Genomic DNA, 16,592 nt, shown 5'->3' on the forward strand with positions numbered 1-16,592 from the left:
ACAAAAAGAAGTTTTTTTTTTTTTTAATGACAATCAGGGGTATTTCTATCTAATCTAGGCCAATCTAGATCAAGATCGGGTTGGTATCAACCTGTCCCATCCCAAGACCCATTCTAGTATCTTAAACCATGCATCCAAGTCCAGACCTAGATTACAATGGCTCTGCCTCAGTCCCATTTTTGGGTGACAAAAGGTGACCCAATTTGATGCAAAGGTTTCAAACCCATTTACCACACTGGATCCTGTTTCTCTCTCTACCCATGGTGAGAAGAGAATCTCTTCACTCTAATTCGACAGGAGAAAGATATTTTGAACAATGAACAATAAAATCTATATCATAACATCACATCACTTGAGAAAATTATTACATTGATAATTAATGTTGGGAAATCGAATCAATTGTTGTCATTGTTGGCAATCGTATTGTGATGGAGTCATATTGAAGGGACTGCAATCAATTCCTTGGTCTAATTTAATTTAATTAGATTGGTTCAAGTTCATTGGTCTAATTCAATTGAATTAGATTGGTTCAATTTTATTGGTTCAATTTCAAAATGGAACCCATTGGATTGAACCCATTGGATTGGTTCAATTTCAAACTACTAATGGTGGGACCAGCTCAACATGTTTTTAAGTTAAAATAGATATTATATTCTGATATGGGTTTCTCATGTGAGTGAGCAATTAATGCCCAAGCAGACTTAAAGGGTCACTATGACTCCTTTAAGATATGGACATCAATTACCGTCTAAAAGAAAGAAAAAACTAAAAATAAGGTAGGACCCTCCTATACAACAGAATAGCTATTTCTCTCAAAGATAGATGACAGCAGGGTATTGCATTCAAGTGTTTTGCAGGCATTCAAGTGTTTTGCACGCTAGAGACCGAGATTGAATAGAAGTGAAACTGTTTTTTTGAAATTGAATTATGATATAACAAGTTTCCTTTGCGTGTGACTTTACGGAATCAAGAAAAAATTCCAATAAGCCGAGACCGAGAATAAGAGTGAGTTTTGTAGTTTTTTCTTTAAAAATTCTATGCTACAGATTCGTTAAAAATTGAAGGCAGCAAAGAAAAAAAAAAGGGGAAAAAGAGAAGTGAGAAATAGTGAGAGCTGTTTAGGGATGAAGAGAAGCATGGCAAATTGAGCGCGTGAGATATAGCACACTTTGAAGAAAAAAAAGGGGAGTATTGTTGCTGCTATGTTGATGGTTTAAACGTGTTCTTCTTCTATACATCAAGTAAGAAATCATGAACTGGATTACACAGACTGAGGTAATTCGTATCTGAAATCCCTATTTTATACTTTAGAGTCTGTTAATTGTTGAAAAACTCTAGATCAATGAGGTATTGGGTTGGGATTTTATTGATTTAAAATTGTGAACCTAGCAAGTTGGGGCTTGTCTAGGGTGTGGGGTTGTTGCCCTTGTCAGAATTGCATCTCAGATTGAAGCAGGGATAGGTTCCTGGACCGTTGTAGCGGTTGAAAAAGTTGAGTATTGGGGAAATACGAAACCCTATATGGGTATTCCTCCGTGGAGTAGGCACTCTGGCTGAACCACGTATATCTGGTGTTATTGTCTCGCATTTATTTTTCTACATATATTTGAAGTGCGTGTTGTGCAGAGTGGTGGGACATTGTCTGGTAGACCCAGCCACATTGTGGTGTGAGGTGGACATGTCGTTGTTTGCGTGATTGGTAATTACGGGATTGCTCCGACCAATCTAGAACTAAGTAGTGGAAGCTTTTGTTGAGTTGCAAATAAGGAAATTTTTAGAACCACTGATTCACCCCCCCCTCTCAGTGTCAACCTGGGAACATCAATTAAACTGCCAAGTTCTGGAAGATTTTTATTCCCCTCAATTAAGGTTCCTCAAAAACTCACTTTTCTGTATTCTGGAAATATTTTTGCATTTGTTGCTCTTCTACAAAGATAATTAGATGCTCCTTGGTTCCACAAACATGAAAAAATAAATTCAATCTCAACTGATCTGTGTCTTTGATCTGCCAAAGATCTCTAATCTCATGGGAGGGAAACAAAATGGCTGATACAATGGTGCAAAGACCAGTTCACAAAGGAAAATGGATCCTTTGCACTTTAAATATACATGTGAGGATCCAACACTTGTATAACAAGAAATGGAACAAGTGTTGGATCTTCACATGTATGTCCAAATGAATGTACATGCAGAAGATTCAATCTCTTCACAAACCCCTAGTTACCCAAGATTTCTGTCCCACGTGTCTTTTTACTGTACACTTGACAAGTATAACCCAAGGAGTGCCCCTTCCAATGCCTTAGCTGATGAATCGACTTCTCTTTAATGGTGCTCAATTTGATTGGAAGATCAAAAATAATTTAACTTCCACTCTCCTTTCCTGCTTGAATGATCTGTGCCCCAGGCTTGTCTCATGTGACTGTTCATAATAAGATTACACTTAAAGCTTGAAGATGTGATTCATTAAATGGTAGTAAAGCAATAAATGGAAGTAACTCTCAAAAGGAAAGATAAAAAAGAAGAAGGAGCACCTAATGGAAGTGGATTTGGGTACATCTGTGATAATTTGAATTATTAAATGGCTCCCTACAATGAAGGGAAATGCTCAAGTGAGTAACTTAAGACACTCTTACCAAAAAAAAAAAAAAAAAAATTGATTGGAAGGAGATTCAGTTGATGCATTAGTAAGTCTCAGGTGAAAGAATAAGAAGATAAATACAGATTTTCAAGCATAGATCCATTTGAAGCATTTATGTCTCGGACACATAAAAATAGGAATGATCAATCTTTCTCCAAAACTCAAGACCATGTATAAAGATTCATTAAGGGTGTGTTTGATTCGCATTCTTGGAATGCATTCTACACAGAGAACACTTTCTGAGATGTTAAAATGGTTGTTTGTTTTATATTCCCATTCTCAAATTCAAGAATGGGTCCAAGAAAGAGGCCCATTCTGGAATGCAACTTTTTTACCCATTCTGCGTTCCCATTTTCGTATTGACTCTCGTGTTCTATTGTACTCTCAATGGGTCTCTGTGTAGCAGAAAGCAAGACCGTGGATCCATCATCACCTTCTTTCCTTTTTTTTATTCTCCTCTGGTGATCATAGCAATATACCTTCTCTTCAACAAATTTAGCCTAGAAAAGTGCCTTGGCTCTTTTGTAAGGGTATGTGGGAAGTAATGGATTCCATTTCCATGTCTCATCGATGTATTGGAGAATGACAAGTGATACAACCATGGATTTCCCATCATGAACAAGCACTGCTACCCTCTTATGAACAGGGATAAGTTGCAGAAGCAACTCACTCTTGTTTCTTAGATCTTGTTCTAAAAAATTGTATTCCACTCCCTTCAGATTTAGAGTCATTCGATATTGGGAACAAAAGGATTACCATGCTCCCAACGGCTTCAAATCAGAGCTCCATGGTAGCTCCCCACCATGGCTGCTCTGTTATCTTCACTTAGAATTACCATCCAAAAAAAAGCCATGAACCCGCCCCCATTTCCTCTCCGATTCCTCATCCATGGCCGAACCCTAACAGCCACCGCCCTTCCATCCAAATCCCAGTTGGATCTCTATCCCCCTTTCTTTCTCTTCTTTTAGCCGCCACCACCACCACCTATCTTTTTCTCTCAAACCCCAATCTAATGGCGGTTGATAGTGGTTGAATCTGCGAAGTAGGATGGAGGTCTTCCACTGCGAGCATATTAGCAGTACTGTAAATGTGTTATACAAGATTGAATTCGAGATTATCTGATCGTCCACATCAAGGGTGTTATCTACCTAGTTATATGCGCATCTGTCCACAACCCTGTATCTAAGGTGCTTTGGTGCTCTTTAATTCTGAATCAAGGCAAGGGCGTGGTGCTTGGGCGTCCATGATACTTCTCTTGTTGCAAATCAGACTGGATGTTTTCAGATTTCATCTGAGAGACATAGTGAGGAGGTGTGCAAAACTCTGCGGAGATGGATTGATAACTGCTTTGTTGAGATCAAGCATCAACTGTCCTTTGTATGTTTGCTATAGTTTTGACTATTCTAATGCCCACAAGTTGTTTGATGAAATGTTGACAAGGAATATGAACATTCTACAATTAAGAATGTATTTGACAAATAAATGTATCCAAACAATGTTCTCATTCTTGGTTAAGAATGCGTTTTAGAGTAAGAGAATGAGAATGTGTAAGAATGCATACCAAACACATTCTAAGTGTTTCATAAGGGTCCGTTTGTTTAGAGGGGAGTTTGGGGTGGGAATGTTTGACTACTGGGTCCCACATGTTGGTGGGGTTAAAGGCAAGAAAAGTAAAATTGGAGGAAAGTTAGACTTTCCCACCCCAATCTTGTTTAGTTAGCACATAGTTGTGGGGGAGAAAGAGAGAGAGAATAGAGAAGAGTCATTGCAATGACTTCACCCCACAAAGTCCCACCAATTTGGTAGGATTTTGGAAAGGGATGGGGTGAAAGCCACATCAACGACAAGAAAATTCATCTCCCAATGTTGTCTAAAGTATTTCCTACCCCATTATATCCAAACACATGACTTTACCATACTTTTGGGAAAATAAGTATTATTCTCCCACCTCTTAAATCCTACCCCATCAAAACCCCACTAAACAAACGGGCCCTAAAGGATTTCTTTACTTCTGGGAGAGAAAAAAATTTTATATCTTTCTCCAAAATTCATGATCAATCAATCAATCATTTATCTATAAACATTACATTCAGAAGGAGAGGAAGGTTTTTAATAGAATCAACAAGTGGGCTAGTTTATTTTATGGGACATTTTCCTTGATTTACAAGATTAAAACAATAATTACAAAAAAAAAAAAAATGGTTTACGAGAAAAGTAGGTGTACCTTACTTGTTTTGTAATTTATTTTCTTATCTAGATGAGTTATTTTTGCCATTGCACTCAGTATAGCTAGCAAAGGGAAGCATTATTTTACGGTCCAAGCTTTATTTTTATTTGGAAAATTTGTTCAATAATCAATAGATTGAGAATAAGGATAAATGATCAAGAAAACCAAGACATCATTAACATAATGTGGAAGAACAAAGTAAAAATAAAGAGATAATTCGAAAAATCCAAATAAACAGCAGGAAGTTTACATTAAAACCACCTACCTCAAGTGATGCAACAATGGCTATTCCCTTCCTCAATTCCTCTAATCCTTTTCTCTCTTGTTCCACAGTATTGACAAGCTTGTAAGCAAATGAACCTATTTCTTGAACCTGTTAAAACAAAATAGGGAAAAGACACCTAAAAGGCAGCGAGACCCAACCCCAAGACACAGGGCCGTCCAAAATCATTGCCCTACCTCCAATGAAAGGCAGAAATTCCATCACTGTCGCTTTCGTGTATTCCCATTGGCCCTGGCTGGTGCAGGGCCATGCTGCCTTTTAGGAACCCTCTCCCAAAGAAAATAAAAGTGAGATTTTTTCTTGGGAAATAAGAAGGTTGTCCTCTTAATTCTAGATGACATATGATGAGAAAATCATACAAATCCAACCTGCGAGATGAATCTGGTAATCGTTGCTTCAATACTATCCATGACACCCATGGCTGCCAACATTGCATTTTGAACTGATTCTGTATCAGCCTTTGGCCCCATCAAGAAAAGGGAAAAGAAGTGGGGAGGGGGGGGAGAGGTGATTAGACAAAGTTACCTGAGAAGTTTATAATCATATGGGAAAAATAAGCCTGCCTGGCAGCATGGCACCTGCGCCAGGAAACAAATGGAAGCGAATTGACTACCTCGTCTCTTGAATGCGAAAAATTCCATCCCTCTTGGTGCTTCTACTTCTTGTGAATTTGTGATTGACTTACACTAGCGCAAGTGCCACACTGCCAGGCAGAGATCGAACCCTTCAATCCCTTACCTTGGCAGCATCTATCAATGGTAGTGCGGTTGCCAATGCCAATAATTTTCTCCCAATTCTTCCCACTGCTTCTGAATGTTTCTTCTCAATATTTTCCCATTGATTAAGAATGAAAATTTGAGGGTTAAAAATTCTATTTATCTTAATCTCATTTTTGAGTTGTTGAATCTGAAGCCGCTTTTCTGCATTTGAATTCCTCAAATGAAAATTCCTTGACCAAACCTTTAATATTTTCTCCTACAAACCATCAAACAAACAATTCTCAACATTTGGAGAAAAAAAAAAATACAATCACCAGTGGGAGGATGAAATTTCCATCCTCTTAACAGGAAGAGGATGAAAATTTTCATACTCCCACCGGTTATGCTAAAACAAAGCAAAGAACAAAAATGGTGTTTCTTTACTGACCTCTGCAAAATTCTTCTTCGCAGCTAAAGTGGATTCAGTTCGAGCGTTCACAAATTTCCATTGCAATAACCTCGAATGCATTATACGTAACTGATGAAACGCTTCCTCTTGGATCGGTGACGATTTCTTCTGCCGGAAAGAATTCAAAACGCTGCGGACACTTCTCGATTTCGGCTTCGTTTTATCGGTTAAATCCGGCGATTTCAACTTCGTTTTAGCGGTTAAATCCGGCAATTTTTTCGGCACTGGAATGGTGGAAGATGTTCTACCAGTAGACAATGCCCAAGCCGAGGGGGAAACTGATGACGTCTTCTTCGTTTTCAATTTCTCGACGGTTTTGATGACGTCGGGATTGGAATTCCGGTGGCGCTGCAAATTTATGACGGGATTAACAATGAGGGTCTTCTCTTGAGGCTTCTTTTTTATTCCTGAAGGAATCGGAGTAGTTTTAGATGACGATGGATTTCTGTTCTCTTCACCACCACTTTTGGTGCTAATGGTTCTAGTTCTCGTCGGGAAATTGGGCCGGTCGACGGGTTTTCTGCCGGAGTTGGATCTGAGAGGTGGAATATCTGGCATTGTTGTGGTTGTGATTTTGCTTTTGGTTGGTAACGGATGGGGAGAGCGAAATATTCCATTTTCTACGGTTTGCCGGCGACTGGCTTGGTTCTCGATTTGACAAGGCTCATAACCCCCAGCCTCAGAGTCGGAGCGTTTCCCGCGAACACTTTAGGTTTGACAGAGAGACGACCACCGAGATTCTCTCGTAGTCAACGAGTATTATTGTTCGTTGATGGATAAGGCATATCGAGATGGTCAAAATTTGATTCACCATCTTTATTCCAATCGGACTGTAGATTAGCCATCTGAGTATCTTAAGCATGAATCTGTTGGTCACCATTTCACCGTCTCATTCAGCTCCTTGCTCGACCTTGCAACCGACATGAGATTCTGATTTAGTTATCGGCATCGGTATAAATATCAATATTTGTCAATACTGATTCGGATTCGATTAATATTACCGATAACTTTTATTTTTATTTTACAAAAAAAATATATTTTTATTATAATTTTACCCTTGAAATGATATTGATAACCGATTGGATACTGATACCTAGAACCCTAACTCTCTCTATATTTCCCAACATCATCCCCTTAGTTATATGTGTCGAATAAGATGTTGTTCTAAATGTCGAAAGACACAAGAGATTCAGAAATAAGGAACCATGAGTTCTGATATCATGTTATAATGTTTAATCAAAAAATCTTTAGGAATTAAATGGAAAGAATTCCTCAAGCATATAATGATATTAAGGACTTGAGCAAACCTGTGTTAGGCCAACGGAGTTGGTAGTCCAATGGAAGAAAGCCTTTGCCCCAATTCTGTTTGGTTCACTAGTTGTGGATATGAGTTGGCACACCACACTATTGTTCGTTGGTCCTGTAGAAGTACCACTTGTCGTATGAGGACTTTGGCCTGAGGTTATGATCACTACCATTGAGCACTTTCTTTATTAAATTAAATAATAAAAAAAAAAAGGACCACAACCATGTGAGATTAAAAATCTAAAACTCCCAACGCATACTTGGATTGAATGCTTGGTCCTAAAAATCTATACTAATATTTTGAGACTTTGGAGCAAGAGGTTGAATAATTGAGATCTTCATGGCTCTCCAAATAAAATAGTGTAATAAAAAGAGCCATGATGCCTTGTCATGAAAAGACTACGCTGCCCTCTCTTAGAAAAAGGTTCTAAAACTAAAGATCGATCTTGATTGATACTGATCTGGATCAGTCTAGATCAAACCGTATTGAACAACTTTACCCCTACTTTTTACCTTGGGCTGTATCAGAATCAAATCGGGGGTCGTCATGGTTGATGCTGATCGATCTGATCCAATCCAAATTTTAGAACCATGTTCCTAGATGCCCTTGCGTGGGCTCTCATTGACTGCATGCTAGTGCTTTGACCACCCAAACGGACACTGTTATTTTCTCTGTGCCAATAGGGTGGGATGGAATCTCCTGCACCCCTTTATACCCCCACCTATCGACTATTGGATCTCATTTTTAGCATGTTAGCCGTTCAATTCTTCCAATGTTTCAACTCACTCTCTCCTTGACTGTTGCACCCTCTCCTCCTTTGCTTGCTGTTGCAAGCCACTACCAAACCCACCACCGCTGCATCTCTCTCTCTCTCTCTCTCTCTCTCTCTCTCTCTCTCTCTCTCTCTCTCTCTCTCTCACAGAAGCTAGACCCTTTCTGCCATCTCTATTGTGAAAAACATTCTCTAAGCATAGAGAAAAGAACTAGGGGTGTCAATATCTAAATCGAATCGGTAAAACTGCCTCGGACAGAGCCGATTGAACCTAGACCAAACCGAATCGAAACTTTATTGGGCCGGTTTTGGTTTGACACATTGTAACCCCTTAACAAACCGAACCACAATGGAACCCAAAACCAAATCGAAACCGATTCAAAAACTGGACTGAAACAGAATCAACCGGCAAGAAACCGAAAACAACCCCAAAATCACCAAAAAGTCAAAATTTGTATAGTTTTGTATGAAAAATCAGACCCAAATCGGTCAGAAATTCAAAACCAACCCAATTACAAACCCTTACAAGAAACCGAAACAAAACCGAAATCAAACCGCACCAAAACTGAAATCAAACCAAAACCTAACCAATAAGAATATTTCACCATTCCCACACAGAAACCGATTTAACCCAGACTGAAACAGGGCCGAACCAAACCGTTGACACCCTTGAAAAGAACACAAGCTTCTCAAATCTGATTGAATGTTCTCTTCATACTTTTCAGTTCACCTTCACAGTGGATGGGTATCTTTGAATTTGATATTCGAACTTCATTGGTCCTCTTTGAATTTGTATCTACATGGAACGGCAATGATCATTTTTCTACTACAATTTAGTCATGCAATCAATATGATTAATCTTGCATATGAAACCATGAACAAGAGATTTGGTAACAAACTCATACTTGGATCCAAATCATTTGAAATAGGTGATCCACTTAGACTTATATTTTCTAAGTTGGTCTAATCTACTCTCTTCTCCATTCAATAACTAAGCTTAACAATTAATGGCACTACTACCAATTTATAGGATAAGAGCATGGACCAACCCTCTCATACAAAATAACTAATACATCTCTCCCAATAAGCAAGTTGCTAATAGGCCCACATATTTCTTTACCAAAAAAACAAAAAAAAGCCCACATATTACCTTACATTTTAAAGCGGTTAGTTGGAAATCCCATTATTCATTAAGGAGATCATCTCTAGGCTTGTGCTCCATTTAACCAAACCCATCAGACAACACTCTTCCACTATTCAAAGCATATACAATTACTGTACTAAGCCCACTACATTGTCTTACTTTAGCAGCATACGTCATTGTAGCTACAGTTGGAGTAGATAAAATGTGCACATATAGAAAGTGTTGAAAGAGGCACAACCCAAATCAATACACCATGGTTTAAGCAAGAACTTAAACACCTAATGTAAGCGTTGCCACATCTCAAGTCGACATGGGACACTACATGTCAAAGTGTTTGCGCCATCACCCACTTTGAGCTACACTTGCGTAAATGTGTTATATGAAAATTACATGTCACATTGTCACAGTGATCAAACATGTCAAATTCAAATTGAAATTGGTCCTTACTTCTGACTAAGGTCAATAATTACTCCATCAATGGGAGCTCATTAGTTCAATCTTACGCGAGTGAGCCGCCAAAAGAAATGCCGAATTAGATACCTCATACAAAAGCTCAATGTAGATGCTTCAATCTAAAAGCTTGTTGGGAATTGGGATTGGATCCATATGTCCCAATAACAAAATAGCATGGCCATAAATAAAAACAACGTGAAGAGTCAAAAAGGGTGTACGTACCTAGTGCACAAGTTTCCTGCCACTGTGGGGTTTGGGGAGGGTCATAATGTAAGTAGTCTTACCTTTCGCTTTGTAGAGAGGTTATTTTTCTACTTGAATACACGACCACTAGATCGCAATAGAGCAAGCTTATAACTACACTAAGATCTGCCCTCAACGTAAAGAATTTATGAAACATGAAGTCCCAATAATATACATCAAAGGATTTAATCAATCCCAAATGAGTAACATGCTCCTGGAACACGAAGCCAAACCCTTGGTTAGTGGGTTTACAATCACAACGTCAATGGTGATATTCCCAACATTTTTTTTCTTTCTTTCTTAAACTCATCTTGGTCCTCTTAGGGGACGTTTGGTTCGAATTATCCATCGGATCAAATCCCAGGGATTCTGGATTCTGGATCTAACTCATATGAATGAGTTTCTTTGGAATAATTTCAACTCGGTAAAAAAACTGTTTGGTTACCCTGATTCTATCACTTGATTCTAAGTGGAAAACTGTTTGGTTACCCTGATTCTGTCACTTGATTCTAAGTGAAAACTGTTTGGTTACCCTGATTCTGGCCATTGATTCTGAGTGTAAAACTGTTTGGTTACCTTTGAGTCTTTGAACCCATGTTCTGTTGAAAAAAAAAATTCCCACAAACAAAACCTAAAAATACAATTTGGTCCACACATGTACTTTATTTTTAATTTTTTTTCCTTTTCTTTTTTATGGTAATATGTTAAAAAAAAAAAGTGTAACCCTAAACCTTTAAGTCTAATACTGTAGTGCAGTAATTTATTTTTTTTTATTTTTTTATTTTTATTTGTATTTTTTTTTTGTAAATTGAAGAGGACAAAAAGAAGAACATTACAAGACATGATTGTATTGTAGTTCATGTAATCGAAATAGGTATCGTGTATCATATAATTCAGATCTGAAAATTGCCCAAACCAGCGGATGATTTGGTTTATGGAGATAGATATGCTTCAAAGTGGGTATAAACAACAGTCTCCAATGACTTATACAAGTAATATAGGTCCTTAGGACCAAATGAGAGAAGAAGCACGTAAACATATAATATAGTACTGAGTTCATCCAGGTACTAGTAAATGCTAATTAAGTCTTTCTATAAAAAAAAAAATGGATAATGAACTCAATATCATTACAATGCCTTCAGACTTTTCTTTCTAAAAAATTCCATAAAAGTTCATCATACATTTTTGTTTAAATCAAGCTTCTTGACTATGTCAAGAACATCTCTCAACATCCTCATATGATCCTCAGATTCTTTTATTGCACCGTTCAAGTATCCTTTGATATAGTCTGATGAAGGGGAAGGAGATGATGAAGTTGATGTTTCTGAGCATAGGGACCTAGGTGGAGTCTGGTAAGTATCACAACTTGGGCTTGAACTTGATATCCATTCAAACATTCCACAACCTTTGTTTTCAACCTATAAAGCAAATATAATCATCTTATAAGAATACAAGGAAATAAACATTCAAATCTTAAACATCTGAAAAAAAATAAATTAAATTAAACAAAAAATTTAAGAAATTCATACCCCAGTTGATTGTGGACAGCACCAAAAATATCGATCATAATTTGCACTTGTTTTCGCAGTTCTGACCTTACACTGACCGTTCCCACACTCACACATCTTAAGATGGTCAACCCACATGAAGAAGGGGCAATTCATTGAACATTTAAAAAATTTCCTTCCAACATGTGACCCTAACTTAGAAGTGAAAACTGAGCAATCTTTCCCACAGTAATCACACTTTGCAATATCACAAGCGGACATATTCGATGTCATCTGTAAGTTAACACAAACATTTTCAATAGTCTATATGCATAGAAAATACTATTAAGTATGCCCCCCATCTGAGTGTGATGGACAAAAAATAGGAGACTTCAATGGCACAAATTTTATACCTCTTAAACAGTAATTGAAACTGATATACAATGGTGGGAAAGGAAATAAAAAAAAAAAATGTGATCAATATTCACCTCATTTGTGTTCTTCAATTGTTGCATGCACCTGTCTTCATCACTTATCATGAAGAAGGTTATAAGGACAAAGAGTGTTAAATACATGCCATTTCTGCTCTCTCTCACCAATTTTCTTAATGGAGTAATCTGGGTCACGTATGCGCTCCCTATTTATACCATACCAAATAACCCAAAATATTATGACAAATAATAATGATGTTGTCCATATTTGAACCTTGAAATCATTCAGATAGAAACATATAAAGAACCATTGTCTTAACCTGTCTTAATACTACATTTCACCATTGTCACAGACTTAACATAAACCAAAAGTTACATCAACCAAACAGATGCATTTTCTTGCTCAATAAAACCATTGTTGTATAATGTCCAAACACTTACTTTTATTATCTCAATTCTTCTCAATCTCTGGCAAGTACATCTCAAGCAGGTTTCGCCTATCTTCTACTTTTGTTTCCAAGAAGATAATGGCAGAATTCCTCTTGGCTATGAAATATTCCTTGGCCTTAAACTTTTGTTGAAAATTGAGGTCTGGAATGGCATCAACAACATCTATAATGGCTCTCCCAAATTCAGACTGAGATTCACTCATTACCATCTTCTCGATTGAGTTAGCAATCGATTTCAATGGACTTACCACCTTTTCAGCTACACCCTTCTTCCTCTTTTCTCTGCCACTATTGACGGACCCACGAGGTCTTCCTCGAGAACAGCTGGTACTACCAATGGGAGTGGAAGGAACACTTTCTTCTTCTTCAATAGGTTCATAGTCAACACCATCATTGTTCCCTATTCCCTCAACCTGAGTACCTGTCACGTCCATCATAACTTCAGTGGTAGCTTCAGAGGGGACTGTTGAATCATTCCCAGTTGCCATCTCTTTCCTTAGCAAAGCTCCAACTTCAAGGTGAATTGGGAGCACACTATGTTCCTTCCAATACTTTTGTTCTTTTTTCTAGCAATATAAAGGACAATGTCAATGTGCTTATGTTGTAAGTAAGAAAAAAAAAACACAATTATATAGAAAGAACAATTTAAAGAATCCCATTATACCCTATAATCATTCCAGAAGTGTTGAGGAGCATCAAATCTCATATCAGATGCATTCCAACCCAATCCACTTTGCTTCTATAGGTCACTCAATGCTTTAAGCCTTTGCTTCCAAATCCGGAAGTGGTTTCTCACTTGTTCACAGTCGTAACTAGTAAATAATTTCTCTTTCAGTTGGTTGGCAATTTCAATGAACTGCTCCTTTTTCAGTCCATTATCTCCACCCTTACCACTCTTGTACTGCTTCAATATACACTCCAACATGTAATGAGAAACGGCACTAGGCCATGAAGCAATGTCCCGTGACCTACTATTAGAATCTCCTGTTGGTTCCATCACATCAAAACTAACAAAATACACCATATACAATGTGAGTATATTTCATTAATACCAAGCAATCAATAACACTTACTAATTGGGAAATTCATAAACCTAATAGTTGCTTAATAAAGATAATAGTCTACATACATGCATCCCACAATACAAAAATTTAAACCAAGCAAGAAGCCCAATTACTAATTGAGAGATCCATAAACCTAGCATTGCAATTCAGTTAATAGTCCAGCAACATGCATCCCACAACACAAAAATTTAAACCAAGTAATAATAACAATTACTAATTGGGAAATCCATAAACCTTATATTGCAATTTATATAATAGTCCACATACATGCATCCCACAACACAAAAATTTAAATCAAGCAATAATAACAATTACTAAATGCTCGAATCCATAAACCTAATATTGCAATTTAGATAATAGTCCACGTACTACACAAAAATTTGCTTCCAAGTATGTTTATGTTATACAGTCATCCCAAACCATGCAAAAAAATAAATAAATAAATTTGTCCACATCAAAATTACATTCCAACTAGAAGTTAATCAATAACAAATATTCTAGTTCTTCAATACTCAATCTGAGTTGGAGAAATCGGCTGCAACCCAATCAGCCCACATCTGGTCAGTAATTTGTTCTCGAAATAGATCCCAATCACCATTCTCCAGCACATGATCCTCGCCATCAGAACTATCATCTTCAACATCATCATTTACTTGGTGAGGGGTGGATTGGGTACTAGTACTAGCTTCTTCAACCTCTTCATCCTCTTCATCAAGCCATCGTTCTTCTTCTTCAACATTATTCTGTGTAAGAATGTGGTTGTGCAACAGCACACATGCTAACACAATTCTTGCTTGTGTTTTGAAAGGATATTCTGGTTGGTTTTTCAGGATCTTGAATCTTGACTTCAGGAGGCCAAATGAACGTTCAATCACATTTCTTAATTGTGAATGTCTCAGGTTAAACAATTCCTTTTTATCACTTGGTGACTGATCAATATTTCTCCACTCTTTCAGATGATATTGAATGTTTCGACATGGCCGTAAGAACCCCTGTTGGTTAGCATACCCAGCATCAACGAGATAATATTTACCTCGTGGCAGCACCAATTTTTCGTCGCCGTCTCTATGCAATGCATTGTCTAAGATTTGAGCATGTGATGCTGATCCTTCCCAACCAGAAAGAATGTAAGTATATTTAATGTCAAAGTCACAGGCAGCAAGAATATTTTGGAAAATATCACCCTTCCTATCACGGAACCTCGGATGGTCGCTTAAATGCACCCATGCAGGGATATGGGACCCATCTATGGCTCCGATGCAGTCCTTGAAATAAGGGTAAAATCTTCCTTCATTATTTGTTATCCGATGATGCACTGCGACACTTAGAGGTTTCAATAGTATCGGGTACAATTTAATAATTGCTCCCAATACAAGGTTAAAGTACCTACTTACAGTCTCACAAGAATGTCCAAACTTGTGTGCAATGACGCGGTTTTTAACATTGTGTCCTACTGTCTGTAGAAACATAACTAGTTGTTTATTCACTTGCACAGATCTGCTATCCCTCAATAGACCCTTCTCCCTAATCAAATGACTTAAACTAAAAAAAGCCCTCTTGCTTAACCTTATTTGTTCTCGACATTTTTTATCAGTGTGACCGATAATTCTCTCTGTTTCAATAATACCACGTAGGGGTTCACAACGGTATGGCTCTTTCTTCAGATATTTTTTTATATACTGGTCTACTGCTATAACAACAGCAGTCGCCGCAAAGATTATGATTTTCCTTCGCCTCCTGTAGCCGTCATCAACTCCATTGTAAAAGTAAATCTACATTCAAATTCAAAAAATAATAAATTGGTGCTATACAAATTTGGAAATGGTATTCATATTGTCTTCTACTCACCTATCTTGGAAGCACTATACAAATTTGGAAATAAAGTTTTCAAATGCAATTCATGTTTTATGTAGGACAAAAAATTAAAAAATTCACACATGACAGAAGATAGGTGACTCTTCCTAAATCCTAACAGACATCAAGAGCTCATGTAATGGGGTAAAAAGAAGCAATGGCAAAGAAAAAACAAATTGTTACTGAGTACCCATGGGAAGGTTGTGAGATTCAACATTTTTTTTCTGCTTCCATAACATACCATGTCAGATATTCATCAGTCTCCATGACCCAAAAACAGAACATGTAACCAAAATTCATGGGATTCATATTACTAGAAATAAACAAATAGAATCATAGTAATAGGAACAGACAAATAAAATCATATTAACAGAAATACACAAATAAAGTAAGGGTCCGGGTTGGAATTGGATGTTGTGCTTTCCTCATTTTTCCTATGCTTATGTCAATGATGAGCACATTTATGTGTGAAATCTAGGGTAGTAAAACATGCATTTTATATATTTAGAATGGAGCTACCTTGGGTTTTACTCTCTTTTTGCAGGTTTTATATTTTCAAGGCCTTAAGGACTATCGGGAGCTATATCTTCAATTTTACACGTAAAGAGGTCCTATTTCTTTCCATGGTTGCGAAGAGGACGAAATTCTGAGCAAGATGGACGTATTCAATTAAAAGTACACATTCGTTTGGTCACCCGTACAAATGATTATTCTTTTTCGGGTCAGAAAAAGAATAATGGATCAGAACTGAACCGAGATGCAGAACCAGCCCGTTTGTAATTGTCCCAGAGGTACAAGGAATACTCCAAATGCCAACAAAGATCGATGGACCACATCTTTAAGTGATTAAAGATTTGTTTTTGGTGACAACAACTACCTAGCTTAGTTGGTGAGCTATGGTGTACAAAATTCTCTTGCTCACCAAGAGGTCTCAAGTTCGAATCTTATGGTTGTTTTTTTTAGAAGATTTTGTTGAAGATTTCCTGCTTTTCACTCACTTAAAGCACTAAGGTCATGGAGGGGATTTCCACATCAAGTTAGAAGCAAGAAAATCGTGGAAGCAAGAAGAGAAGA

The 16,592-nt window shown here is 37.4% G+C and overlaps 3 protein-coding genes across 5 annotated transcripts; all 3 read right to left on the minus strand.

Moving 5' to 3' along the window:
• Positions 1–1,881: 1,881 nt before the first annotated feature.
• LOC122094411 (QWRF motif-containing protein 7-like) lies at positions 1,882–7,231 on the minus strand. Of its 3 annotated transcripts, XM_042665204.1 has the most exons (6): positions 6,295–7,231; positions 5,887–6,123; positions 5,325–5,606; positions 5,131–5,238; positions 2,532–2,586; positions 1,882–2,419 (listed from the first exon to the last, which is right to left on the minus strand). In XM_042665204.1, exons 1-3 carry the CDS (start codon positions 6,871–6,873, stop codon positions 5,502–5,504), a joined length of 921 nt encoding a protein of 306 aa, XP_042521138.1. In that variant the 5' UTR covers positions 6,874–7,231; the 3' UTR covers positions 1,882–2,419; positions 2,532–2,586; positions 5,131–5,238; positions 5,325–5,501. The 3 variants fall into 3 exon arrangements, with proteins under 3 accessions (XP_042521138.1, XP_042521137.1, XP_042521139.1); XM_042665203.1 differs by having other exon boundaries at positions 5,131–5,606; XM_042665205.1 differs by lacking the exon at positions 2,532–2,586 and having other exon boundaries at positions 5,131–5,606.
• A 4,097-nt stretch (positions 7,232–11,328) lies between these two features.
• Positions 11,329–12,526, minus strand: LOC122093122. The gene is made up of 3 exons (XM_042663370.1): positions 12,209–12,526; positions 11,763–12,014; positions 11,329–11,651 (listed from the first exon to the last, which is right to left on the minus strand). Exons 1-3 carry the CDS (start codon positions 12,293–12,295, stop codon positions 11,409–11,411), a joined length of 582 nt encoding a protein of 193 aa, XP_042519304.1. The 5' UTR covers positions 12,296–12,526; the 3' UTR covers positions 11,329–11,408.
• A 76-nt stretch (positions 12,527–12,602) lies between these two features.
• LOC122093043 lies at positions 12,603–14,026 on the minus strand. The gene is made up of 2 exons (XM_042663307.1): positions 13,265–14,026; positions 12,603–13,166 (listed from the first exon to the last, which is right to left on the minus strand). Exons 1-2 carry the CDS (start codon positions 13,304–13,306, stop codon positions 12,603–12,605), a joined length of 606 nt encoding a protein of 201 aa, XP_042519241.1. The 5' UTR covers positions 13,307–14,026.
• Positions 14,027–16,592: the final 2,566 nt, after the last annotated feature.

The sequence above is a fragment of the Macadamia integrifolia genome, chromosome 11 (assembly GCF_013358625.1).
Source record: "Macadamia integrifolia cultivar HAES 741 chromosome 11, SCU_Mint_v3, whole genome shotgun sequence".
In the NCBI taxonomy this organism is placed as follows: Eukaryota; Viridiplantae; Streptophyta; class Magnoliopsida; order Proteales; family Proteaceae; genus Macadamia; species Macadamia integrifolia.

Bases quoted from the DNA above. Each gene is read 5' to 3' on its own strand.
- LOC122094411 (XM_042665204.1), bottom strand. From the start codon at position 6,873: ATGCCAGATATTCCACCTCTCAGATCCAACTCCGGCAGAAAACCCGTC. The intron at 6,124-6,294 runs GTCAGTAAAGAA...GATGGTTTGTAG, and splicing joins CGAAGAAGAATTTTGCAGAG to GAGAAAATATTAAAGGTTTG. The intron at 5,607-5,886 runs GTAAGGGATTGA...ATGGGGCCAAAG, and splicing joins CATTGATAGATGCTGCCAAG to GCTGATACAGAATCAGTTCA.
- LOC122093043 (XM_042663307.1), bottom strand. From the start codon at position 13,306: ATGAGATTTGATGCTCCTCAACACTTCTGGAATGATTATAGG. The intron at 13,167-13,264 runs GTATAATGGGAT...TTATATTGCTAG, and splicing joins ACTTCTGGAATGATTATAGG to AAAAAAGAACAAAAGTATTG.
- LOC122093122 (XM_042663370.1), bottom strand. From the start codon at position 12,295: ATGTATTTAACACTCTTTGTCCTTATAACCTTCTTCATGATAAGTGAT. The intron at 12,015-12,208 runs GTGAATATTGAT...GTTAACTTACAG, and splicing joins AATTGAAGAACACAAATGAG to ATGACATCGAATATGTCCGC. The intron at 11,652-11,762 runs GTATGAATTTCT...TTTGCTTTATAG, and splicing joins GCTGTCCACAATCAACTGGG to GTTGAAAACAAAGGTTGTGG.